Source organism: Cheilinus undulatus, linkage group 17 (assembly GCF_018320785.1).
Source record: "Cheilinus undulatus linkage group 17, ASM1832078v1, whole genome shotgun sequence".
Taxonomy (NCBI): Eukaryota; Metazoa; Chordata; class Actinopteri; order Labriformes; family Labridae; genus Cheilinus; species Cheilinus undulatus.
The window spans coordinates 27,601,775-27,628,982 of record NC_054881.1 but is presented as its reverse complement, the minus strand read 5'-3'; the positions used below and the strand labels follow the sequence as shown (position 1 = coordinate 27,628,982).

Here is a 27,208-nt window from a genome sequence, read left to right as displayed (position 1 = left end):
ATTCCTGGATCCAGATGGTGATCCGGATCACTCCCAAAATCTACTTCACCGATTACTCCTCCCCCGGTGGGGTGGAGACACAATGAGGCAAAGCATTGGCTTTGCTACGTGTGGAAGTCATGGCAGAGGGTGAACATTCCTCTATTCCTCTCAGCATTGTGAATATTCTCGCTACAATTCGCTGTCTTTCTGTCTGTTACGCTCCAACTTGTCTCCTCGACTGGGCATGCATCTTTCTAACTCTATAAACTCCAAAACTTTGAATAGAAAGACACCAAAAACATGCTGCTGGGATTGAAGTTACTCATGTCCACCATCTCCTGGTGTGAAGTGGTAACAGCGCAGACCTCTGCCATTAGCCCTATCTCCCAATAGTAAAGAATCCTTTAAAAAATTCCTGGATCCAGACGGTGATCCGGATCACTCCCAAAATCTACTTCACCTCTTCCTCATGTCATTTGACATTTCCTGAATATTTCATGAAAATCCGTCCATGACTTTTTGAGTTATGTTGCTAACAAACTAACAAACCCATCAGATCACATAACCTCCTTGGCGGAGGTAATTAAGTTAAAGCCGTGTTTATGGTTGTGAGCAGTGAAATTACTTATGATCCGGCTGTGACACTACCCCGCCTGCTCGCTCTCATTGGTTTTTGTGGGTACTTCATCAGAGGCAATAAGACCTAGAATCGTAATCATCAAATGTGTTTGATGGATTTTGGAGGCTACGATGTGATTTGGAGCAGTAAAACAATTGTGTCAATGCCACACACGAGGATTATTCAGGCAAATAGTTGTTTGCGACGAGGCTCCTCTTGGGATACGCCCCCACAACCGTTGGGGGAGGCAAATCTTGCCCCAAATCGGGCTTAAAATCCTGTAGCGTGTGTGGCCGGCCTAAGCCACATTCTATCCCGTTTGATAGCATGTGTGGAATATAACTGTTTAATGTTGTGGCTGAGACTTATGTTACGTGAGGGGCTATACATTCAGCCAGAAGTAAAGTTACGGAGTATACTTGAGCCTAGTGTTTATTTACTCTTTTCATCCATTGGGCAATGAGACCCAAACTGCTCTGGGTGAACACAGTTTCCCTGTGACTAACTTTGTTATTTAACTCTCAGCCCACATTACTATTGACTTTGCCATATTATTCTAGTCTCGTATTGCTCTGGAAGATAATGATATATGTATAGCAGAAAATAAGTCTTGTTGCATGCAGTCCTGCCTGAGACAAAACACTCAATTCAAAGGACATCACCATGGAAAAGCATAAATGAAACCAATTAGGTTTTTCACAAAGTTCATTGATACATGTTTACCCTGCCTGTGAATGGCGTGCAATTTGCTAACTGGCTATGGAAGTGTACTTTCAGACAAAATACCCATAGAAAATGTCAGTACTCTTTAAAGCAACTGGGTTCAGATCCCCTGAGACAAGCTAACACAGTTCAGTTGTAGCCTGCTTTATGAAACTTCCATATTTGTGATATTGTAAAAGTGCTGGTTGGTCTCAGAGCCAGGTCTGGTGTCTCTGTTTCTGTTTGATCTGAGAGAATCCAAGCAGTGCAAGAAATATAAGAATCCCCAAGATTCCCTAAAATGGAATAACTTAATTTTATAGTCTTCACTTGGTTTCTTTTCAGTTTATCTTACCACCATCTTCCCATTGAGTACCACCACTTAGTTCAGTTCAGTTTGGTTTAAGTGCTGCAATGTCGAAAATCCGCTGCGACACTACAAGCACCAAATATGTGGTTCCTCCAGATTAGAATACAAAAAACAATGGATTTCCTTGTCTGTAGAAAGTGCTACGCTGCTCTAGGTCCAACAGCCAATCTCTTTTTTTCATCATTCTAGGTCCATAAATTGTGTGCATGTATGTGTGCTTTTGTGTGTGTGTATCTTTGTGTGTGCTTTGCCCTGCATATGCATCAGATGTTTACAGCTGTGTTAATGCTGTTCATATGAACTCTCATCTCCTGAATACTTGTGATAATTTTTTTCTGATGTCCAGCTAGGTTGACTCCTACTCTTCGCAAATCCCTGAAAGACAGTGCATAAAAAACATGTTGTTATTTATTAGGCACATGACTATCTGGAATCAAAAGGGAATAAAAGAATAACTCGTTGGGTTATCTTTGAGTGAGCAGTCTTACTCGGATGTCATCTGAGCCACTGTCTCCAGTGAAGAGTAACCTCCCTCCATGAAGAGCTCGGTGTAACGACCCATCTTGATGGAGTCAAGCCATTCTCCCACGGTCTGGTTTCTAGTGCTGCAGTCCCCTTCTACGCTGGCATGTTCCACTAACAGGTTGGAAACCCTGGTACAATGATGAGGATACAGTTATCAGAAAGAGTGACAGAAATGAAATTACAGCAGTGTTGTATTTTGAAGTTGACTGGATACTTTGCACATTTTTCCAGCTGTGTGGATTGATCTGCTCTAAATGGATTGGTGTGGTTTGGCAGTGGCAAGTACTCAAAATAGACCTGCTGTGCATCTCCAGTGGAGCAGAGTGGAGAGGTGCCTCTTGGATGCACCAGAGTCTGACTGGAGCATGGGCAGTGGAACTGCTCAGATTGACTAGAGAGGTGGAGATTTGGTCTGCAGTGCATTTTGGTAGCAGATCACAGTGCAGCCTTTGCACATGCAATTGAATGTAAAAATTTCATCAGTGCAGATTAGTGGAGTTCCAGCTGGCCAAGAAACCTTTGTTTGCCTGCTAACATTATAGTCAACATAAATATATAAGAATATACCAGTTTGTTTGCTGTCTAGTTTGCCAAATTACATTACCAGATATTGTGAGCTACAGTACTAACTTGATAACAATCTGCTCTCAGTGATGTGTTGAGATGAGTTATGAAAGGTAAGCTAGTTGGTCATATAGGGTCAATAGATCAAATTAGACATAGGATCATGCAGGTAGTATTGACATTCCAAATATGGCCGTTCATTTATCTCCCAGCATTCTAAATATGGTTAAACTGTTTCTACTGCTACGAACAATTAAAAAAAAAAACAAAGCAATATGAAGTCAGAGTTCACCTGCACCTACACCAATCAAGCAGCAAAGATTGCCACACTATTCTGAATCAGTAACTAGAGAAGAATCTGACAGGTTAGTTTGTTTCCTGTTAGTTCTTTTCTCTAACTTCACTCTAGTTCTTGTTTGTCATGTAGCACTAATTGAGTGAGTTGATCTTGATTTTACTAACATTTAAGCAAAGCTTTGATGGAGATTGTATGTTTATTTTATCTGAACAATAATATGTCACATTGTTTGGAGCACTGTGAAACTACATAAGAATTTACGCACTGATTAACACAGAATTTATTTACACAAGAGTGTTGGTAAAAGCAAATGCCTCTCTTTTCAAAAAACTTCTAACACGACCTTTAACATAAAGTTTAGAACGAGAAGATATATATTCTGTACATCAATGTCTACACAGCTAAAAAGTAAAATAAAGTAGTCTTTGTGTTGAGGCTCAAGTAAGTTCCATCAAATTTCATCCAAATTTAAGACAGATGTCCTGGGCATTGAAAGGATTGAATTAAGACTCAGACGTAGAAGTAAAATTCAGGCTGTTGACTTGTTTGTCCCTATCTTACAGCTTTCTTACAATGTCATCCAGACACGATCTGTGAAACTGAAAATAGATTCACACAAAACATGCATATCATTGAATACAGCATCAAAACTGGGAAAATATGTCTAAACAAACAACAAAATATATTCCGATACATGTTCAAACATATTAAAGAAGTAATATAAACTTACAAACAAAGCTTCTTGGCGGCTCAACACAGGTAGATGCGATGGGTTAAGTTGACAATGCTCTTCAGTGTATCCTCAAAACAATATGGCTTATCTCAGCCTCTAATCAACCATGTGATCACACTGACCAATAACATACGGGCTACTTTTTGCTGCAGTTCTGTGTCTCACCACTAGGAGGTGCGGTGACTTCCTAACTTATAATGTCATCACAATACAAGAAGATGAATATGAGACCAAAGATCAACATTTCAGCTTTCATTTCCAGGTGTTTTACATCTGAATTTCGATGATGAAGTTCTAATCAGTAGTAAGCATTTTACATGGCAATCAGTACAGCACCTGTTTTGAGAAAACTCTTACAGGAAGTACCAACACTAAAGTGCATTGTTCCATCAACTCAATAAGTAACAGATAAATAAAACAAAACTAGCTTGTCCAGTTACTTATTCATTAAGAACATACTTTCCTGAGACATGGGGCAGCAATGCTCCTCCCTGGTATTTACTGCATTTTGTATGATTGATTTGGTTTTGGTTTTACATAATCACAAAAAAAAAAAAAAAAAAAAAAAAAATCACAAAGAAAGCAATGGAAATATTCAAAAGTCAGCATGCTCTTTAAACTGAAGAAGTATAACTTTGCTATGACCTTGACAACCAAGGTGCTTAGCTTTACTTCTGTTTCTAACGATTGTCTGTACTTTCCTAAGTCAAAAGTTAGCTAATCACTCAAGATTGATGAGTGGTGCACAATTAGTGTGCCAACTGATTGAGATTCAATTTCAATTCTGATTTTGGCTTTCCATCATGAAAACAAGATCACTGAGACCATTCCATGTTTCACTTTTTCATTCCATAGGTTTTGATACAGTTGTAAATATTTCAACGTTTTTTTGTTTTGAATTGGCCAGTTAAGATTCTCAAAAGCAATGCTGTAAAAGCAATGAGTAATTGTGTTTTGTAAACGAGTTCAATAAAAACCAAAATAATTGGGGTACAGATTTTTAGCATGATTGTCTGGCCTACATGCAACACCAATTCAAAAAGTAGAAAACTATCTCTGTGAGAACCTTGAACATCAAGAATAAACAACCACACATTTAAAACAAGTATGAATTCTCAATGAAAATGGTTGTTTTGCGAGCTAAATTCATACCTGTGTGAGGAATTGACCAGTTTTTTTAATGAGCTGGGGTTACGAATGAGTTTGTCTAGTAGACAGACAATCTCATCAAACTTGGGTCGACTGCTACGTTCTCGCTGCCAGCAGTCCATCATCAGGTGGTACAGAGCCTCAGGGCAGTCCATAGGACCCGGCAACCTATAGCTCTCTTCTACTGCTTTAATGACCTGTGGAGAGACAGAGACACAATACCATAAGATAGTTCAAATGAGCTGCTAACAGTTTAGTTAACAAATGAAATGAGATGGTAAATGCTGTCAGAGTAATGTTTAGTTAACCATGAAACAGAGGAGGTTTGGCAAAGGCCTCTACAGCACTCTCACCTAGACCATAGAGTAAATTGGTATTTTTTTAGTATTTAGCTATCTCATGTCTGGGTTACAGTGGTTCATGTACATCAATAGTGCCTCCCACTATGTGAACGATGGCACCTTATTTCTTACTGCAATGTAAAGTTTAAAATTCATTCACAAGGTACAAGATACTTGTGAATGCAGTAAGTTTACCTTAAAAAAAATCATTACAAATTGTGATACAAAAATGCTCAAAAATGTAAAAGATAAAGTGTGTAGCACTGATAATGTCTTGGAAAGAGAATATCACTGCTGCATGATTCTGTGAAGACTACTGATACTTTTACACACCAGTTGTTTAAGTGGCAAGACTCTGAGCACTAGTCTATTTGAGATATCTACAATCAGTGTACCTCATTCCCTAGTGAAACTGAATTTGAATGACAGCTGTTACCATGCTTGACAATGAAAACAATAGGCATAATTAGTAAGAGAAATTATGTGCATACTGTTGTTATTGCTGTGATATAATCTATATTTGATAGCTAAACAAAAAAAAAAAAAAAGCATTTTGTTTGCAAGTCTGTTTCACTTCCCCATGAAGGATTATTTGCTTTGTAGTCAGCAGTCAAACATACATCCAGACTGATCATAAATATGACATAAAGACACAATAAAAGCTCAGTGAGACAGTAGACAATTAAATGAAACACAACAGTAACAATATGTTATAAAAAATAACAGTCACAGAATTACTCATTTAGAAAGCCAATGGCAGAAGGGACAAATACGTTTTTTAGCCATTTGGTCCTGTATGCTGGCAAGCTGAATATGAGGCCAGATGGTAGCAACTTGAACTCAGAAAACAACGGATGGCTGTGATCAACTAGGATTAAATGGGTCTTCTTGAGAGTCATAACTTAGTACAAATGTGTTAGGTCATTAAGGGTCGGACATGATGTTTTTCCACACACTTTGACACTCCTTCGTGTACAGGAAAAATAAAAGGGGTGAAAGGACACCCTTGTGGTGATCTGGTGGAGGGCAAAGCAGCGTCTGACAAGATGTCATTCACCCTCACACCCCGGGATCAACAAGTTAAAAAATCAGCCAACCAGCATATCAGGCCTGAGTTTATGTGGTGGATGCTCTCCAGTTTGGCTGCCAAAGTATGAGGCTGTAAACTATTAAAAGCTGAGGAAAAGTCGCTAAAAATAAGCAGAACAATTTTTTTTTTCATTCATAATCAATTGATATCCTGAGAATAATAAACGTAATAAACATAATAACGTACAGTGCTTAACAAATTTATTAGACCACCACCCACAGTAAGGTTTATGCCACAGCTGGCCTAAATTGACAGCATTGGTAATTACCAAAATCATTTTTTATGTTTCTGCAATGGTTAATACACCAATATGTGTAGAAGCTCTTTAACCCAAATGATATTTATAATGCTAAAATATAATTATTATTGTTATCCATGAGTTTTACGATTTACAAAAAATTGACTGATTTACAAAAAAAAAAAAAAAACAAAACAGTAAAGCACATTATTTCTTGATTAATATGTCAAATAAAATAAAAAAATATATAAAATATAAAAATATTTATTTACTTGCATTCCTGAAAAGAAAAAAATAGTTTTAGTGGTTGAATGTTATGCTTGATTAATTTCTGACTTCTCAGAGAAGCCCAGTGAGCCAGTTCAAATTTGGGTATAAAAAGATAAATTCAGTTTGAAATTCCTCATTCCTGTTCAAAAAACGTAAAAAGTGGAGAGCTCACTGAAAATGAAAGAGTCCGCATTAAAGCACTTCATGATGCTGGATGGTCTCTGAGACAAATATGACGGATGGTCTAATAAATTTGTTAAGCACTGTATATGGGTAAAAAAAAAAAGAAAAAAAAAAAAGAAAAAAAAAGAAAAAAATCAAACAATTTAAAAAACTTTTATACCCTGTCAGATTTTAGTCTTCTGAATTTGTTAATGTATCTTTAAAGACCAGTTTGTTTAAGTGACTGAGAATTCGACAATTGGAGTTTGCATGTTTAACCAAACTGACTGTGTGGACTTTAGAAGGCAGACCCACATCATAACAAAAAAAAAAGAACTTGACTTATAATGACAAAAAAATGTTGGCAGCAAAGATTTTGAAAAATCTGCTGCACTCGACTGAATTCTGAAGAAGACAAACATTTTCTGATTATATGGAATACAACTGTGATTCCTGAACCTGTAAAAATGTTCCCCCCAACAGTTTGAGGATAATTAACTTTTAAAAATGTTTTCCCCATAAGTGCAAAGCTTTATATTTTGTCCCTCCACCTGCTCTCTGTCTGACCCTGCTTTCACACCAAAGCAGATTTGCAGAAATGAACATAGCAGCACATAATAAAAGCATTGCTTGTTTAATTGATCCATGATACAGCAAAGTAAAACACCTCTATTTGTAAAATGAAGTTACTGACAGATATGTTTGAGGGGATTGAGTCAGATGAATAATACATAACCCTGGTTCTTTCTGTTGGACCCTGCGGTGGAAAGCAGGCTGGAGTTCTCAGCCTAGTTCTGCCAGTCCAAGACACTGGAGGGAATTGATTTGTTAAGTTAATGACAGCCTTTATGTGTCAAATTCATACAAAGGGCCAGGGTGATAGCACTGCCATACACATAAATGCGTGAAAGCTCACGTACACATGCACCAAAGCATAAGACAGAAGCGCAGAATCAAATCATTGCTAAGTGCTGAGGGAGAAAAAGTACACACAGTTGACTGGCAGGGAGGAAAGATCAGAGGACAAAAATGAGAGACCTAGGTGGGAGAAAGAAAGAGAAGGCAGAGAAGAAGCAAGAAAGAATACAGACAGAGATTGAATTTTTGAGAGACAAAAGCAAGAGAGGTAGAAGTGAGGAACAGAAATGGGAGACAGAGAGAGAGAGCTTAGAGATAGAGTGTGTAAGAGCCTGCACTTTCTGGTGCAGATCTGAGAAAATCCAGCATAACGCTTTCAATTAAACATCAAACGTCCTCTCCACTGCTCTCCCCTCATCCTCTCCTCTTTCCTCACTCTAGACATCTCTGAGACAGGCAGCCTAATCACCAAAAGGAGAAGGGAGGGGTTTGAAGCAGGGGATGAAGAGGTCACTGGAGGGCTGTGCGTGCATATGTTGCCTGTGTATGTGTGCGTGTCTGTGGGTGGGAAAGGAGAATACTTGTGTGGTGCCGAATCCAAAGCTACATTACATTGACGCTCTTTGCCATGTCAAAGGACTGCACTTCTCCATACAAAAATGATCTCTGAAACACACTATAATATTGGTGCTAACCTCTCCTCCTCCCCTGTCACCCTTCTCCTGTTGCTCAGTCTTTATCACCTCTCAGATGACTAGACACGTGAGTCATTGGGTATTTACGAAGAAGAGCTTTCTTGTCATTGTTAGAAAAGTGCAGACAATAGTACATTAATGAGCTTCACAGTACTCAACAAAAACTAAGACATTACAACAATATCACAACAAAGGCTTCAGGTAGTACTGAAGGGCCCTCGTACCCCTGTGCATGTGGGGATGTGATGCAACCGTGGGTGTGTGTAGAAATAGTTAGGTGAAGGCAACCCAGTGTTCTCAATCCGTTCAGTGTGCTGTAGTACAGCAGAGACCATGTAGATTCTCCCAGGATAGTCATTAAATCAAAATAATGAGCATATTGCACTTTGTATATGAGAAAGCACTGGCCATCAACAATGGGTGGCAGTATGACAAAGCAAGATGGTAATACCCAGAAGAGATAGGACTGATATTTTTATCATGTAAAAGACTGGACATTTTATTTTAGAGGTGTTACTGGCTTCACACAGTAGGTGGGGCTACAGCAAAAACATGAAATTAATATTTGAATGTGTAGAAGTGAAACCCCTGATCAAACATGTAAGATTTGAAGCAAATCCCATGTTTATATGAGAGTAACACCAACTCTCTGTGAAACTGGTGGGACATAGAAATGCAGGACATCAGCAGTGAGGTATCCTTCAATGAAGTATGACTGTGTTGTGGACAGATATTGAGTACTGCAGTTCAAAATAGGAGCCTGATAGTTTCAGCACATTAAGAGGAATAAACAAATGACTCATTTTTGTTACTTTCTTTGGCCAGTAGAGGGCACTTTGATGGAATGTTTGCATGTTCAGTGTGATTTTTGCCAGAAAATTTTTAAGAGCAAAACATTATCTATCTACAAGTTATTAGAGGTTAGAGTCCTTTAGCAACATAAACAGGCCTTGTATTGAAATTGAGGTGAAGCTGGTGGACTTCCTGTTGGGATTTTGGTATGAGTCCGAGAAGCATTTTTTGGGTCTGATTGTGATCCACCAGAAGAGAGCAATCATGAGCCTAGGTTTAATGGTGTGTGGGGGGCTGATTGGTTGACGTGATGTAGAAAGACAAAAAAAAATTCTACACATTGAAACAATGGGACCAAATTGTGGCCCCACCCTATAGTAAACACTCAAGCTTTTGATAACTTTAGATCTCAACTTGTCTAAAATCAGCTAAAACATTCTGGAGTCAATCAGATGAAATCCCTCTGACAAGTTTGCTAAAATGCTCAACCTGTAAAATGTTGGGAAAAAACAGCAAAATTTGCTCTTTACCCTTTGTGATATTTAGATTTTTACCTGGAGTGAAGCATCTGTAAATTTGGGGAGATTTGGTGCATGTTAAGGCCTCCACATTAACAATTCATTTGCTGGAATAATAGTAAAAAGAAGAATTCCTTCAGTTTAAATAGGGTCCTCACTCTGAGGTCGGCGCTTGGGCCCTAAAAATGGGGCCATTCTGTCAGTTGACCATGTAGTGTTAAGTACGTTGACTGGTGGTAAAAATCAGAACAAATATATGCAAGTGCAGTCTATTTAATATTGCACAGCCTATAATTTTGCCTACCATTTTCTTTTGATTAATGGGAGTAATAGTTTTTTTTTTCATTTCAGTTTCTAAACACCTATAACCAGCCAATATGATATCACTTTGTTTTTTCCATAAGAGCTTTTCATCCTCAATGTTTACAATTTTCAGGAACAGATAAATATCGGTAGTCACCACAACCTTTTGATCTGTACAAATATAAAATTTGTAGTTGGGTTCTTTCCAAAAATGACCACTACCAAAATAACTGCATGCATACTGAAAAAGAACACCAAAGAAACCTTTTGTACAGCAAACATAAAGGTATATCTTTTATACTTGGCTTTTTTTTAGAAGTAAATATTGCATGTATGTTTGTTGACAGTCTTCTTTCCAGGTGTTGTCTAGCCCTGCCCCCTTCCTTACAACTAATCACATCAGTCACAGTGATAATTCACATCCCTCAGAGTAGTCTGTCATGCCTGTCAGTCAAATCACATGACAAATTTATGGCTCTGTGATTGTCTAGTCTAACAAACTACTGTAAAACTGTAAAAGACAAATATCACGTTGTCTGACCTCAACTTTAGAAACACCTATGTCAGAGTCATAGCATGATCTTAAACTACTAAATCGTTTGCTCCTGTGTGCATGGATTGGTAATTACCAAAACCATTTTTTATGTTTCTGCAATGGTTAATACACCAATATGTAGAAGCTCTTTAACCCAAATAATATTTTTAATGCTAAAATATAATTATTGTTATCCATGAACTTTCAAATTTACTGATTTACAAAAAAACTGAAAAAATAGTAAAGCACATTATTATTTCTTGATTAATATGTCAAATTATAGTTATTTATTTGCATTCCTGAACAGAAAAAATAGTTTTAGTGGTTGAATGTTATGCTTGATTAATTTCTGACTTCTCAGAGAAGCTCAGTTAGCCGGCTCAAATTTGAGTATAAAAAGGTGAATTCAGTTTGGAATGCCTCATTCCTGTTCAAAAACGTAAAAAGTGGAGAGCTCTCTCTCTCTCTCTCTCTCTATAGAGAGAGAGAGAGAGAGAGAGAAATGGGCCATTCTACCTCGAGTTGGTGCAAATTGCATTCTCATACTAAAAGACACATTTAAAAAAATAATTGGATAGTTCCACCCTTCATGTTTATTAATATCATGTTATGATCTATTCAATACAAAAGCATTAGTTCAGATAGCATTAAATTAAGATAAAATGCTCTCCTTTTCATGTGACTTTGTATTGGCAAGTGGCTGTGCCAAACTCTAATGTCTAAATTTCACTGAATAGAAATACCATTTAAATTATTTGTATTATTTTTAAAATGTGTTTTTTCATAAATCTTTTTTATTTCTTTTAAAGGGAAGTCGAAACTTTCAAATTGATTTGTGGTTTTGTTATTATTTCAAGAAATATATATAAAAAAAATTGTCCCATGTTTTCATGTCTCTACTGAAACAAGATGAGTTAGGGTCCATAGGGGGCGCCTGTTTTCAGCTTCAAATACCAAAATTTTACCAACAATAAAGACAGACACCCTCTCTCTAAAGGCCACATGGTTAGTACAGAAGTAGCACTATTTTTACGTAACTGTGTTGCAAAGTCTGACAAATCAAATGTATTTTTTAAGACTGTCACTACCAAACACATAATTTCTGCAACTAAATAAACGTTTTGCTTTTATTGATAGATGCACTGTTTTTAAAAGGACATTTTTTCAATTCTGTGATTGCTAGCCATTTTTAGCCTAGCATTGCTGAGTTTTGTTACTAATTAGCTGAAATTGTCACTACCAAAACAGTCACAAATTGTCACTACCAAAACAGTCACTACTGTAACATATGGTAAAGTTACAGCTGTGACCTGATTGTTTTTTACAATGACAAAATGAATTTATTGCAATTATTTTTAGACCAAAGAATTACATTTTTCAAACTTATAGATAATTCTAATTTATATTTAAACTTTAGTGAAAAAACTACAACTCTACTACTAATGTGCTAGGATTATATTCCTAATTGTACATTTTTCAATTAGGATTGAACCTTTTAAAAATGGACCTTACTGAAGTACCTTATTCAGTTTGTGCAAATCATGTATTATAATAAAGTGCTACATTGATAAATTCAGTACAGTATAACTCAAAAGATATGTTATTGTGCCTCTTTTTGATTTTGCATATTTGGGTGCTCAACTTTGGTGAAAGCCAGCATCTTCTAAAATTGGTCAAATGGAGTTTTAGAACACATTTCCTCTACAGCTGGTGAATGAGGCCCAGTGTTTGTTGAACAGCTCAAAAATATGGATACTTTTCATCAAAATACCATTTCAAACTTACATCTTGATTCGACATCTCCCAGTATGGCCTCTCTCCGTATGACATAACTTCCCACATGACAATACCATAACTCCAAACGTCACTGGCTGAGGTGAACTTTCTGTATGCGATTGCCTCTGGAGCTGTCCAACGGATAGGAATCTTGCCACCCTGTGAAAACATGGGAAACATTTAAATAAATGTTGGCTAATAAATACAATCCTCATCTTTCAATCGTCTAGTGATAGAGACAACCTTAATATCTTAACACCAACAACACCTTGGTGCTGCTCTTGTGGAATTACCAATAAATGAATTAGAGGATTTACTGTCTTTCAGAAGTTCTTTACACAAAGACAGCAAAAAAGAACACAAGTTAATTAAGATGGTTCAGCTGCATGTGATCCAACTCACATGACTATTATAGTGCTTTTGTTCCAAAGGCAGAGAAGTTCAAGTTGACTGCAAAGTTTCAAGTTAAATTGTATTTTTCACTGATGAGTGGTAACATTAGCTTGATGCAGTACTGCTGAGCACAGCATTGGGAAATCTCTGGGTCTGAGTATTTGAAGGGTGTGAATTATGCTTTTCTCACTGCTCTGTAGTTGAAATATAGCTAAGCAACCCAGAAGGAGTGATGGTGAAAGAGATGTAGCCTGGAGGGGAGAGGTGAGTGACAGGTAATTTGGTAAAAGATAGCAAGGCCTTGTGCTAATTGTCGTAGTGTTGTAGAGACTGAGAAGGGTACTAATTGGCCATCCTCCCACAGAAAGCAGCCCCTTTCTGGCTGACAGAAAGTCACTCAGCCTCAGAGTCATAGCACTATTTAAACCTGCTGCGGCTGACGTTTTGTGCAAGTGTGCTAATATATATATACAGTGCTTAACAAATTTATTAGACCACCACCCAAAGTAAGGTTTATGCCACAGCTGCCCTAAATTATCACCATTGGTATTTACCAAAATCATTTTCTATAAAATGATTCTGCAATGGTTAATACACCAATATGTAGAGGCTCTTTAACCAAAATGATATTTTTAATGCTAAAATATAATTATTATTGTTATCCATGAATTTTAAAATTTACTGATTTATAAAAAAAATGAAAAAAATAGTAAAGCACATTAATATTTCTTGATTAATATGTCAAATTATAGTTATTTACTTGCATTCCTGAACAGAAAAATGAGTTTAAGTGGTTGAATGTTATGCTTGATTAATTTCTGACGTCTCAGAGAAGCCCAGTGAGCCAGCCCAAATTTGGGTATAAAAAGATAAATTCAGTTTGAAATTCCTCATTCCTGTTCAAAAAACGTAAAACGTGGAGAGCTCACTGAAAATGAAGAGGCCCCATTAAAGCACTTCATGATGCTGGATGGTCCCTGAGACAAATATGACAGGTGGTTTATATATATATACATATATATATATATTTATATATATATACATATATATATATATATATATATATATATATATATATATATATATATACACATATATATATATTTATATACATATATATATATAAATATATATATATTTATATACATATATATATTTATATATATATATATATATATTTATATACATATATATATATTTATATATATATATATATATATATATATATCTATATATATATATATATATATATATATATATATATACAGTTGAAACCAAAAGGTTACATACACTATATAAAAAGGCATATAAACTTTTTTTTCTCACCGTCTAACATTAAATCAGATTAAACTTTTCCTGTTTTTGGTCAATTACGATTACCAAAATTATTTCTATTTACTAAATGCCAGAATAATGAGAGAGATAACTTTTTAGGCATTTTTTTATTATTTTCTTGAGAGTCAGAAGTTTACATACATTTCATTAGTATTTGGTAGCATTGCCTTTAAACTGTATGACTTGGGGCAAATGTTTTGGATATGCTTCCACAAGCTTCTCACAATAGTTTGCAGGAATTTTGGCCCCTTCCTCCTGGCAGAACTGGTGTAACTGAGCCAAGTTTTTAGGCCGCCTTGCTCACACATGCCTTTTCAGCTCTGCCTATAAATTTTCAGTGGGATTGAGATCAGGGCTTTGTGATGGCCACTCCAAAACATCGACTTTGTTATCCTTAAGCCACTTTGTAACCAGCTTGGCAGTATGCTTAGGGTCATTGTCCATTTGGAAAACCCATTTGCGCCCAAGCTTGAACTTCCTGGCTGGTGTCTTGAGATGTTGCTTCAGTATTTCCACATAATGTTCTTTCCTCATGATGCCATCTATTTTGTGAAGTGCACCAGTCCCTCCTGCAGCAAAACAACCCCACAACATGATGCTGCCACCCCCATGTTTCACAGTTGGGATGGTGTTCTCAGGCTTGCAAGCTTCCCCCTTTTTTCTCCAAATGTAACGATGATCATTATGGCCAAAAAGTTCAATTTTAGTTTTGTCAGACCACAGAACATGTCTCCAAAAATTAAGGTCTTTGTCCCTGTGTGCATTTACAAACTGTAATCTGGCTTTTTTATGTTTCTTTTGGAGTAATAGCTTCTTCCTGGGAGAGTGGCCTTTCAGCCCATGTCGGTACAGGACTCGTTTGACTGTTGATAATGACACACTCTTACCAGCTTCAGCCATCTTCACAAGGTCTTTTGCTTTTGTTTTTGGGTTGAGATGCACTTTTTGGACCAAAGCACGTTCATCTCTGGGACACAGAACCCGTCTCCTTCCTGAGCGGTATGATGGCTGGACATTCCCATGGTGTTTATACTTGCGTATAATTGTTTGAACAGATGAACGTGGCACCTTCAGGCATCTGGAAATTGCACCCAAGGATGAACCAGACTTGTGGAAGTCCACAATTCTCTTCCTGATATCTTGGCTGATTTCTTTTGATTTTCCCATGATGTTACACAAAGAAGCAGTGTGCTTCAGGTGTGCCTTAAAATACATCCACAGGTGTGCCTCTAATTAACTCAAATGTTGTTAATAAACCTATCAGAGGCTTCCAAAGACATGACATCATCATCTGGGCTTTCCCAAATTGTTTATAGGCATAGTGTATGTAGTGTATGTAAACTTCTGACTCTCAAGAAAATAATACAAAAATGCCTAAAAAGTTATCTCTCTCATTATTCTGGCATTTAGTAAATAGAAATAATTTTGGTAATCGTAATTGACCAAAAACAGAAATACACACAGGATTAAATACAAATATCCTCAAAGACACTGCTGTGGACAGTGTCAGATGAATATTTCATAATATTTAACGTCGTTGACTAAGCATATCAGCCAAAACTTTTCTGGCTAAAGCATTTAATGTGCATCATTAGCTTCTTTTACCCACTTCCATATGACTTCAGTTATCAACGATACATTTGGATTCTGGACAGATAGGCTGACAATACACTATCAAAATGGTGACAATGATTTTAGGCTGAAATAATATAATTTAAGCCCTTGTGTACTTACACAGACATGCACAGTCTTACCCGTGTGGTGTATGCAGCCTCAGGATCATCTTCCAGGACTCGGGATAGGCCAAAATCAGATACTTTACACACAAGGTTACTGTTGACCAGGATATTGCGAGCTGCAAGATCACGGTGGACATAACCCATATCGGACAAGTACCTAATATGATCAAAAAAAGGTGAGAATTGCTTAACATTGTGCCTTGACAATGCATTGAGTAATACATTGCGAATTTATGTTTACCTGTATGCTTACCTCATACCAGATGCGATGCCACGCAGCATACCAACCAGTTGAATAACTGTAAATTGACCATCATTTTTCTGAAAAAGAGATGTAAGAAAAAATATTTCTGTATATGTTTCAGTTTATTTAACTAATCCCATGTATATGCTCAATGCAAACAATTAAAAGATAGTCTTTAGAGAAAAAGGAAAATATGAAGGGATTACTTCACATGGAAAACCTTAAAGGATTTTGTAATTACCTGCTATAAACCAAATTGCAAGCATAGCATATCCTATTATGCACCTTCAGTTATGTAGCACAATGTAATGTCTTTAAAAGCTAACTGCTGCAAATACCTTGTTTTCTTATAAATGTACACTTTTTCTTCTGTAAGATAAACAATGGTTTGGCATTAGCCAATTGTGCCATTTGTTACAAAAAAGACTGATGATACATTTAGATGACTGATATTCTGTTTATCTACACATTGTCTTGTAAAAGATTCAGTGCAGTAATGAGTAGCAACCAAGAATGAACATTACTCTAGAGCTTAATACCAGAGAAGGTGAGTTTTCTTCTCTTTCTCATGAAAACAGCATGCTTTAGAGAAGTTACAGCTCTTCCCAGAAACATTTTTTTATTTCTTTCCATTGAAACTCTCACTTTTCTGTCAAGGTGACGGTCCTTCTGATACAAATGAAAGAACTATCCATCTACAAAACCTTCCACTTACATGTGAATGAGATGTGAGGTATGAGCCCTATGGTGCATTCCTAAAGCTGTGACGCTATATCCAGCCCCTGCTTCTCTCATGTCTGTGTCGTTTATACTGACCTCACTACACCAGTCATCCATGTAATTACTTCACAGGGTTTTTTGCTACCCTGCCTGCTGGATCCCCCACTCTTATGCCTCCCCTTTGCCATTCATTGCTCCCGAGGCACACAGACCAATCATGTCAGCAGTTTTCAGTGACCATAAAGAACACCTTCTTTGACCTTCCTCTGTCTTTTGTCTTATGTTATCTTATTTCCCATAGTCTGACTGACAATATCTTAAGATAAAGGTACTGCATTACCTTTAAAATCTACACTATCAAATACTACCCTGTTATTGTGAATTTTCTTTTCATTTTGGCAATGGCTGTTCTGAAATATGGCCTCACCATTTTGCAATTGTTTGACTTTTTTACTGTCTTCATTTGCCATATGCTGCAAGAATTTATCCCTTGTTAATGCAGTCTGCCATCTGAGCATCTTAATGTTGTAACCTGTGAATTCACCAAATTTCTTTGAAGAGCCATCTTTAATATAAAGATTGGCTGGGATCTCTCAGTGTTACATTCCACCTTTGATTTTTCAGTGTATACCACATTACTCCAGTCCAGTGTTTTATCCCTATTTTCTAACTAGGTGACACACCTCACAGTTTGGAGTAAAACATATGACAGGAACACACACTGTCAGCTAAGCTCCATAAGATAGCATTAACAAAGCGGACTGAATAATCAAATGTGGATACTAAACTAGACTACATTTTTACCCACATTTTCATAACTATCATACATTCCTCCTTTGTCAACTTCTGCTTGAATGTCTGAGGGATTACATTTGAATAATCATAGTTTTAGTGGACTTGTTCTCATTTCAAACTGATACTCTTTGTCCACACTGATTTGTTTTCCTTGCTAAAGAAAAAATGTTTTCTATCTTTACAGTAGTTATTTTGATTCTAATCTCAGCGAGTAATGACTAACTTTGGCTGTTTGCCAGTAACTCTAGAGCAATACAACTCGAATCTACATCCGAGAGCTTTAAAAACCCTATTATATTGCTTTTCCTTCTCCCCTTATTCACTTTACTATAATTATCACTTTTATTTATAAAAAATGCCCTTCCCCTTTACATTCCTTTACTGCATTCCTTTTAGTTTTTTTCACAACCCCATCCGTTAGCATGCACATTCTTTTCTGTCCTACCTTTAGGAAAGTGTCAAGTGATCCATTCTCCATGTATTCAGTGATGATCATCACTGGCTTACCTGAAAACCAAATATCCACAATATACTTTACAAAGAAATACTCTTTGGAAAGAAACAATAATGCATAAAAAATAAACAAATATCCCACTTTAAGATTAAAAAGGGTGAGTCATAGGCCTACAGTTAGGTAGACACTTCTACAATTTTTTAAATTACTGAACCACCTGATTATATCAAAGACCATCACCACAACATTAATCCTCCTTCTATATAGCTGTCTGATTTTCATAATCCACAGCTGAAGCTGTATAGAATATCTTAGTGTGATGTTAAAAACTTTGACAAAGAAAAGCTTAAAGATAGAAGGAATTAGAGGATTCAAATAAATAAACCTGAACCCCACATAGTTTAATGCCTTAAGGTGAGTCATAGTAATCTGCATTAAAGCATATGCTGCACATCTTAGAGGGAAGAAGTTAAAACTCAAAATCAACTTTCCAGAAACTACCAAGACATAAAAATAATAACCTAATTGAAATTTTATTACCCAATATTGTGACTGCATTTTGGTATGTCCTTGTGTTATGTATTTTCCAATGAACAAAAACAATAGGGCAGTCTATATTTTATAACCAACACAATATTAGATTAAACTAGGGCTGACAAATTTTGAAAAATATTCATATTCAATAAGAAAAATGTAAAAAAAAATTGAGAAAGTAGGATTTTTTGTAGACCGTTCTAAAAAATGTCACATGAATAATTGCATGATATGTAATGCATCTCTGCTGCAAAAACAAACAAAAATGATTTAAAATGTTATTGTGACAAATTTCAGGGCAAATCAAGAAATATTGCACCTTCTGTAATTTGACAATTGCAGTGGGCCATATTGCGCCTTAATCTAATTTGTGATTAGTTACCCAACCCTAATAGAAAGGCTGATGTCTTACTCTTAGTGACCACACCCTCCAGCCGGATGATGTTTGGATGGTTAAACTGGCCCATGATTGATGCCTCCCACAGGAAGTCACGTCTTTGCTGTTCAGTGTATCCTGCTTTCAAGGTCTTAATGGCAACCTGCATCTCTCTTTTCCCTGGCAGCCTCAGGGGCCCGCTACACACCTCACCAAACTCCCCTAAAGAAAAAAGGGTGCTTGATCATTGGCCCACAATTCAGTGTACTTCTATGTCAGTAGAAGATATCTATCTATCTGTCTGTCTGTCTGTCTGTCTGTCTGTCTATCTATCTGTCTATCTGTCTATCTATCTATCTGTCTATCTATCTTGTCTGTCTTTCTTGTCTTGTCTTTCTGTCTGTATATACAGTGCTTAAGAAATTTATTAGACCACCTCATAAAGAAAACATAAATGTTTTAGAAATCTTTCAAAAACTTGTTTAAAAACTAAAACTTAACTTTGGTTTCCTGCCTCTTCCTTGGCGCATTTTGTAAGCACCAGTCTGGGCAATTGACTCCAAAGCATACTTGACCACACTGTGAGAACACTATGTCTTTCCGTAATTGTCTCATCCAGCATCATGAAGTGCTTTAATGTGGACTCTTTCAGTTAGCTCTGCACGTTCCATGATGCACTAAGATGTTGTGGTAGACGTTCTTGTTCATGATACCATTGATTTCCACTAATTTGCCCACGCCGCATCCACAAATGGAACCCCATACCATAATGGAATCTCCACCATGTTTAACTGCGGGTGCAATGCATCTGGCATCAAAACGTTCTCCAGCTTTTCTGCAGACATAAACACAACCATGCTGACCAAAGAGTTCAAACTTGGACTCGTCCATCCAGAGTACCTTCTTACAGTCATCAACAGTCCAGTGTTTGTGCTCCCTGGCAAATCGGAGGCATTTCTGGATGTTTGCAGGCCTCAATAATGGCTTCTTAGCAGCTATTCTTCCCTTTAAGCCTTGTTCTGTCAGTCGTCTGCTTATGGTCATTCTGGAGACTTTCTCAGACTCTGATTTAGAAGCATTCATCTCTGCCTGAAGATCAGCAGCAGTCTTTCTTCTGTCCCTAGTACGCTTCAGTTAACTTTGGTTTCCTGCCTCTTCCTTGGTGCATTTTGTAAGCACCAGTCTGGCAATTGACTCCAAAAGCATACTTGACTACACTATGACCCACTTTATGTCTTTCCCTATTTGTTTCAGAGACCATCCAGCATCATGAAGTGCTTTAATGTGGACTCTTTCATTTTAGCTCTCGATGTGTTACCATTTTGAACAGGAATGAGGAATTTCAAACTGAATTCACCTTTTTATACCCAAATTTGGGCTGGCTCACTGGGCTTCTCTGAGAAGTCAGAAATTAATCAAGAATAACATTCAACCACTAAAACTCATTTTTCTGTTCAGGAGCGCTAGTAAATAACTATAATTTGACATATTAATCAAGAAATATTAATGTGCTTTACTATTTTTTAGTTTTTTTTTGTAAATCAGTAAATTTTAAAATTCATAGATAACAATAATAATTATATTTTAGCATTAAAAATATCATTTTGGTTAAAGAGCTTCAACATATTGGTGTATTAACCATTGCAGAAACATAAAAAATCATTCTGGTAATTACCAATGCTGTAAAATTAGGGCGGCGGTGGCATAAACCTTACTTTGGGTGGTGGGTGGTGGTCTAATAAATTTGTTAAGCACTGTATATATATATATATATATATATATATATATATATATATATATATATACACACACACACACATACATGTTCATAGAAAATACGCATGCATGTTTGGCTTAATTGACTGAGTCTCAATGTGCATCTCATAATAGAAAGCAATTATGGATAAGACAGGTTTATGCAGGCTGAAGGAATATAAGTCACTAGACTTAACAAGAAAATGGTTAGAAGAATTAAGTCCAGACTCATTTGTGTTGTGACTGGTTTAGTGTACTGTAAAACACATGCAGTAACTCTAAATTGACCCACCAGCTCCAATGATCCTCTCTATAGAGATGAATGAAACATCAATCTCCTGTGCAAATTCATGTACTGCCTGGTTGGGATCTTCATAGGTGAGGGGGTCAATGTAGGTACGAACACCTGGGAACTTTACTGCAGACACATATTCACACAGTTAGTACCATCATTATCATTGATAAATCTTTGACAATAACTTACGTTGAAATCATTTGGGTGGTCCATCTTTTGTAACCTGAAGAAGTAACATTGCTATGGCAAATCTGATAAACTATCACTGTTGTCAGAACTGGAAATACTAAAATAAAAATTAGAGATGGCAATGTATTTGTGAGGTAGCCCCTCTTAGCAATATGTAGAATAACTTTAATAATTATTTTTGAAATATTGAAGACCTAGCTAAAATTGTTTGTTTTTAGGCTAAGCATATTTAATGTTACAACATAAATAAAGTTAAAAAAAAAAAAAAACATTCTGTAGTCAATAATTATTATTTCTGAAATGGAGCTATAGTATATATATGAAATGAACTGATTATCTGTAGCCTAGAGGTTTAACAGTATTTGTATTCTCCCAGTAATGGTTCAGTACAAGAAGTCACACGATGGATATGCCTGAATGGAGGAAAAAAGCAATCACTCATGGCAGCATTTAGACACCAATCTATGTGGCAGTAATGTTTGTAACTGTTTTGTAACTGCTTTTAAACAACTAATGAAGAAGAGGAAGAGAGCACAATAAAACATACAAATAAGAAAAGTTACCTTCAACAGCAAGAGACGTAGAGCCATGAGACCTGCCGGTTTCTTATCCCTCTCCTCAAAATATTACCAATGCTAATATACCTTAAAGACTACATGCAGATATGCAGAAGAGGAGAACATTAGTTTTAAATGTGTTATAAAATGCTCTGCTCAGGCTCCCTTTAACATCATGTGTTTATATAAGATAGTCTGAGGTCCTTCACTGATGTATATTAGCTATGAGTAATCACTGCACCAGCCACTCACACACACTCAAAACTATGTGAAGGAGTCATGGCAGGTTTCATAAATCCTGAATATACATAGTATTTATTTATTTTTTTAAATCAGAAGATACTAGGCTATTAATTTCTGTGTTACTATTTAATTTGCAGTATTTTCTTTGTTTTCCACATGACCTCAAAACTGGGATGTGAACCTAAATATGGCCTCTGTGACCCATTTCATCCCTATTATAACCTCTACAAATACTCTTCCCTTGGGATTTGAACCCTTATCCTGAAAAAACAAAAGAAAATAGAAACATAGATACAGACTAGATTTACAGTGTTTATGTTCCCGGAACAAATCACTCTTTCAGTGATTTTCTATAAGCATGACAAGTCTTTAACATTAAGCAAAGATATTTTATGTTGCAGTATATTTGAATCTAACATTATACCATAGATACAGGTTTGATGAAAAACACAACCAGCTCTGATACCAACAGATGGTCAGGAACATAAAATGCCAAAAATGTGGTACTGATATTACACTGCTGTCGTACAACACTCATCATGGCTTTATGTGTCCTCCTCGGGTGCTATTCAGATCCTGGTAAAAAACAGTCAATTGTACTGGTTAACACAAAGTGTACAAAATAAATAATAAATAACTAAGCTGAATACATTTTCATCATCCATCAATAGCCCCCAAATAAAATACGATGAAAAAGGTATGACAACATGTGATCTATCTGGAGGTTTGTTGGCAGGGACGCTATCACAATGATCATCAGAAAATACGAGTGTGGGAGAGCATTGGCAGCGTGACTTGCAATGAACTTTCATGAAGGCAGTGTTTCCCTTTTTAAAAGTCCCTACAGAAGGATTAGTTTTTCTATTAATTTATAAATTAACTCAGCTCCCTACAGCTGCTGGTTGAGTATCACTGGCCTCAAATTAACTTTACATGAACTTGCCCTTACATGAAAAACAAACAAAAAAAAAAAACAAGATACATACACCAGTACACACACAGACACATAATGAGTAAGGTTTTTCTTAACTTACTGTGACCATTGTGGAAGTGCATCTTCTCCTCTTCAGGATCTTGCTTTGCTTTGCTGTAGCCACAACGTCTGAGCAAGGAAGACATAAGCATTTCAGAGCAGATGGCCTGCCTCAGTATTGATATGTGCACATGTACAAGCGTTTTCTAGCATTTTGCTTCATTGTACAAAAATAGTACTGCAGAATAGTTTCAGACTGTGTATTAAAATTACTGTCATTTATCATTCAGATTCTGTGTAAATACATAAGAAGCAGAAAATATTATAAGTTTGGGGGCTTACTCTTGATCTTAGAAATACAGTATATAGTGATATTCACATTTATTGAAATGGTAAAAATAAAGAGAAACTGCCTGCTTAGAGGCTGCTGAAATAATTTTTCCACACAGTAACTAAAACCCTTATAAAAAGTTAAGAAGTTTATACAAGGGCCTTTTATTAAGAAACACATGTTTATGCCTATTTCCTTTTTGACAGAAATAGTTTCTGTGTTTGTTGTGTATGTGTGTCCGTGTGTGCACTCAGAGCTTCAGTATGTCAATATTTGTATAGGCAGCAACAGAGATGGCTACAGATAACCCAGATTACACAGGTCTGCTTTTCAGCTTGATACTATATGCAAATGTGGACATAAACAAACAATACTGTCAAAAGCAAGAGACACACGCAAAATGGTACACTTGTGAGATAAAGATTATTATTTACTTCATTTTTAAAACCAATACTAAACAAAATGTTGTTCAGTTTTCCTATTTTTTTACTTCTTAAAAAAGTCATTAACTCATCAACAGAATACAAATGCTTAGTGTTAAGAGTTTTCTATCATGACTTTCTTTGGATTACCAGACTTGGCTTGGGGGGTTTGGTATGGGTAGTTAGTCTGGGGGAGGGGTGTATGCATGTGTGTGTGGGTGTGTGTGTGGGTGTGCATGTGTCATGTATGCATTAGCCTGAGGGTATTTAGTTTGCTGGATCTGTTGGGTCAAGGGGATTGAGCACACTCAACACCAAGCATGCCCTAAACTTCCAACTTATGTATGTTTTATGTGTGCATGGGTGTGCGTGTTAAAAATGCCATGCATGATTCATTGTGTGTGTGTTTTTGACTAAACATGCATGGTCAATGCATGTTTTGTGTGTGGAGGAACATGCTTGTGTCCAAAATCCATCAGTGGAAAATTTGGCATTCCTCCATCTCCCCTCGAGCACACAAAATGAGAACCATCATCGATCCTCAAATCTAGTCCTCAACTGTACACATGCACAAATAGATCAATGCTTGCATATTACCAGATCTCCTGGATGGATGGATATATGTCTAAGTTCATTCTGAGCTTTACCTACTCTTAGACTTGCTGAATTTGTTGCAAATAAATAAACTTAATAAATGAAATCGGTATTTTACTTGAATTAAATTGTAAAGAATCACTAAGCTGTTGATGATGATCACGAATAAAAATGTTTGAAAAATAATATCAATACTTGCAGAGGTTTTAACTTGTAACAAGACATCCACTGCTATGAAAATTGATGTGGATGTCTAATGAAAGCTTTTGTAACAAAGATTTAGGAATAATAATAATGCTAAAAGTGTCTTTAACAGTACTTAGGTAGTTACTCAAAAAACGTAGTCAAGGTACAAGATAGCAGTTAAGTTTTTAATATCTGTGGTCTGGTTAAGCAGATCAAGAAAGACGGGGGAAATGTGAAAAAGACAATCAACTTTGGTAAGCTTCATATTAGACTGGGGTGTCTGTCGGGCCCTTAGAGCAGTGTTTCCCAACCATTTTTTATTTGAGCACCCCTACATGTATCTAAGAAAAGCAGAGCCCCCCAAGGACCCAAGAGAGAAGAAAAAGTGACACACTGCCGTCAAAAATCAACACAGAATTGAAGTGTTTCACTGATAACACCCTAAAAAAAGGCTTATGCATGCTTTTCTTATAAAAAAGACCTTTGTATATAAACCACTTAAAAACTGCTTTATCATGAAATCTAATTTTTGAAGCCTCAGAGCAGACGAAGCCTTGCGCCACCCGTAAGATCTTTGGCAACCCCCCTGGGGAGTCCAACCCCATACCAATGCCTTAGAGGAGAACCAAATGAAATACTAAGACGAGTACATATTTAACATGCTTTATTCAGGTGAAGAAAAAGACAAAGTAGGCCAAGGGATCAAGAGAGGGTTGTTTGAAAAATAAAGAGATAAGCTCACGTTTTACTCTTATTCTCCACTCTGTTGCTGTAAAGTTATAATTATTCAGAGGATTGATGAAGCTGACGGTTTATATTTATGGTGTGTATGGATGTAAGTTACAGTGTACGTTGGGCATTTGTGTTGTAGAAGATGAGATTGTTGATGTATGTGTTGAAAATGTCATGTGTGTTAATGTGGCACTTTCCAAGGTATTGACTGGCAGCTGTCAATCATAGAGAGTGAGGGAGGGAGAAAGGCTGTAAAGAGCTAATTCTGGTGGTATTTTGAGTGATTATCGTGATTGCTCAGGTATGTCCTTTAGATTGCTTTGCTGATGCAGTCCGTGACCCAAATAATCATGGATGCTGTTCTTTATTGAACGGGTCAAAAAATGTATGTGACATAGACAGACTGACAGCTTTTATGTTTACCTTTGGCTGATGTTGAAAATCAAGCTTTGGCTGCCTGGTAGGTGTTGGAATCATGCAGTTATCTTGCACATAACTCTGGCTCCAGGGGTCTATACTAGCTATGTGTTAGCAGGCTGCCTTTATAGGTGTCTGGACAGGATTGATGCAGAGTTCAGGGCAGCAGAAAGTTGTTACTGGCCTGGTCATGGTTTACACTTCACTGTCACATTCTTGTCCATTATGTTTAACAAATCTAAAGTAGTATTTAAATCTCCACTCATCCAAATATGTCCTTAGTTGAACCGATTTGTCTTTTTCCTCTTACTCTTCCAGTGGCTTGCAGTAATGGCAAGGTAATGGATTAAAAGGGGCGCTTTATTTGGTTTCTCCTTGCTACCGTTTTATGCGTATTTGGAGGATTTACGGTAATGCAAGTAACGAGTGTATTATTTTACTTTAAATGTGATGTGATTACTAAACTAGCAGCACTAACACATTACACCACTGCGTTACTGACAAATGTAACGCCATTACAGTAATGTGTTATTTTTTGCTGCGTTACATCCAACATTGGTCTTTAGTTACCACTTTTCTCAATGTTCAAAATATTTTCCCACAGCATTTCCTCTTTTTATTTCCTGTGTGAGCATATTTGAAAATCACAACCAGATATTGGGACTTGTTGTTGCAAATGCTAGACAATTTTAAGGGAAGGTCATATGTGTCCAGAAGCATGCAGATTTAGCAATGTGGTTTGAAAAGTATCATTCATATGGTGGTTATGTTTAGCAATAGGTAATAGTGCACAAAACCAGAGACTTTGCTGGCTTGTGTGCATGAACCATAAAGCAATTTTAATCTTTACCTACAAGGAGCTGTCCTAAAATTCAGAAATGCATACAAAAGAAGTGCTTTACAGAGCAAAATTTACATTAGTTAAAGTTATATTGTGGTGAACTTCCACCCTCACACTGCACTGCTTTTTTCTTCAGTATTTCATGGACACAACTGTTAAAGAAATAGATAGTTTAGCTTGTGTTTTGTTTGTCTTATTTATTTGTATATATTTAATCTCTTACCTTCCACTGAGCAGGAATCCAGCAACAACTGCCAGAAGGACCAGAGCCAGTGTGATAGCAACAGCTACTATCAAAGCTTGAGTCCTCTCACTGGTAGCGGTTACTACCAAAAAGAAAGCTGATATTAGTCCCACATCCTACACACACAAAAATACCACAAATTTGTTGGTGATACAGCCTCCAAAATAAACTGTGATTCACATACGTACAATCATGCTGTCATATATGAGCTTTCTCTTTCTCAACTGTACTCACAGTAAGGGCTTGTCTGGAATTCAAAACGTCGACTAAATGCACCATAGCCTGCTGAGGTCCTAGCTCGCACCTGTAATGCATTAAA

At 36.6% G+C, this 27,208-nt stretch overlaps 1 protein-coding gene across 1 annotated transcript in view; it reads right to left on the bottom strand.

Annotated features, from left to right (window-relative positions):
* Window positions 1-337: 337 nt before the first annotated feature.
* The window catches only part of LOC121525132 (ephrin type-A receptor 5), a 79,931-nt gene continuing 53,060 nt past the window's right edge, over window positions 338-27,208 (bottom strand). Inside the window, exons 8-19 of the mRNA XM_041810945.1 lie at window positions 27,124-27,193; window positions 26,869-26,971; window positions 23,184-23,251; window positions 21,158-21,283; window positions 19,147-19,332; window positions 18,192-18,253; window positions 16,241-16,308; window positions 16,003-16,144; window positions 12,530-12,679; window positions 4,946-5,139; window positions 2,162-2,326; window positions 338-2,048 (exon numbers count right to left, since the gene is read on the bottom strand). Coding sequence (XP_041666879.1) covers window positions 1,937-2,048; window positions 2,162-2,326; window positions 4,946-5,139; window positions 12,530-12,679; window positions 16,003-16,144; window positions 16,241-16,308; window positions 18,192-18,253; window positions 19,147-19,332; window positions 21,158-21,283; window positions 23,184-23,251; window positions 26,869-26,971; window positions 27,124-27,193 — 1,446 coding nt within the window. The 3' untranslated portion in view covers window positions 338-1,936. The remainder of the gene's footprint in view (window positions 2,049-2,161; window positions 2,327-4,945; window positions 5,140-12,529; window positions 12,680-16,002; window positions 16,145-16,240; window positions 16,309-18,191; window positions 18,254-19,146; window positions 19,333-21,157; window positions 21,284-23,183; window positions 23,252-26,868; window positions 26,972-27,123; window positions 27,194-27,208) is intronic.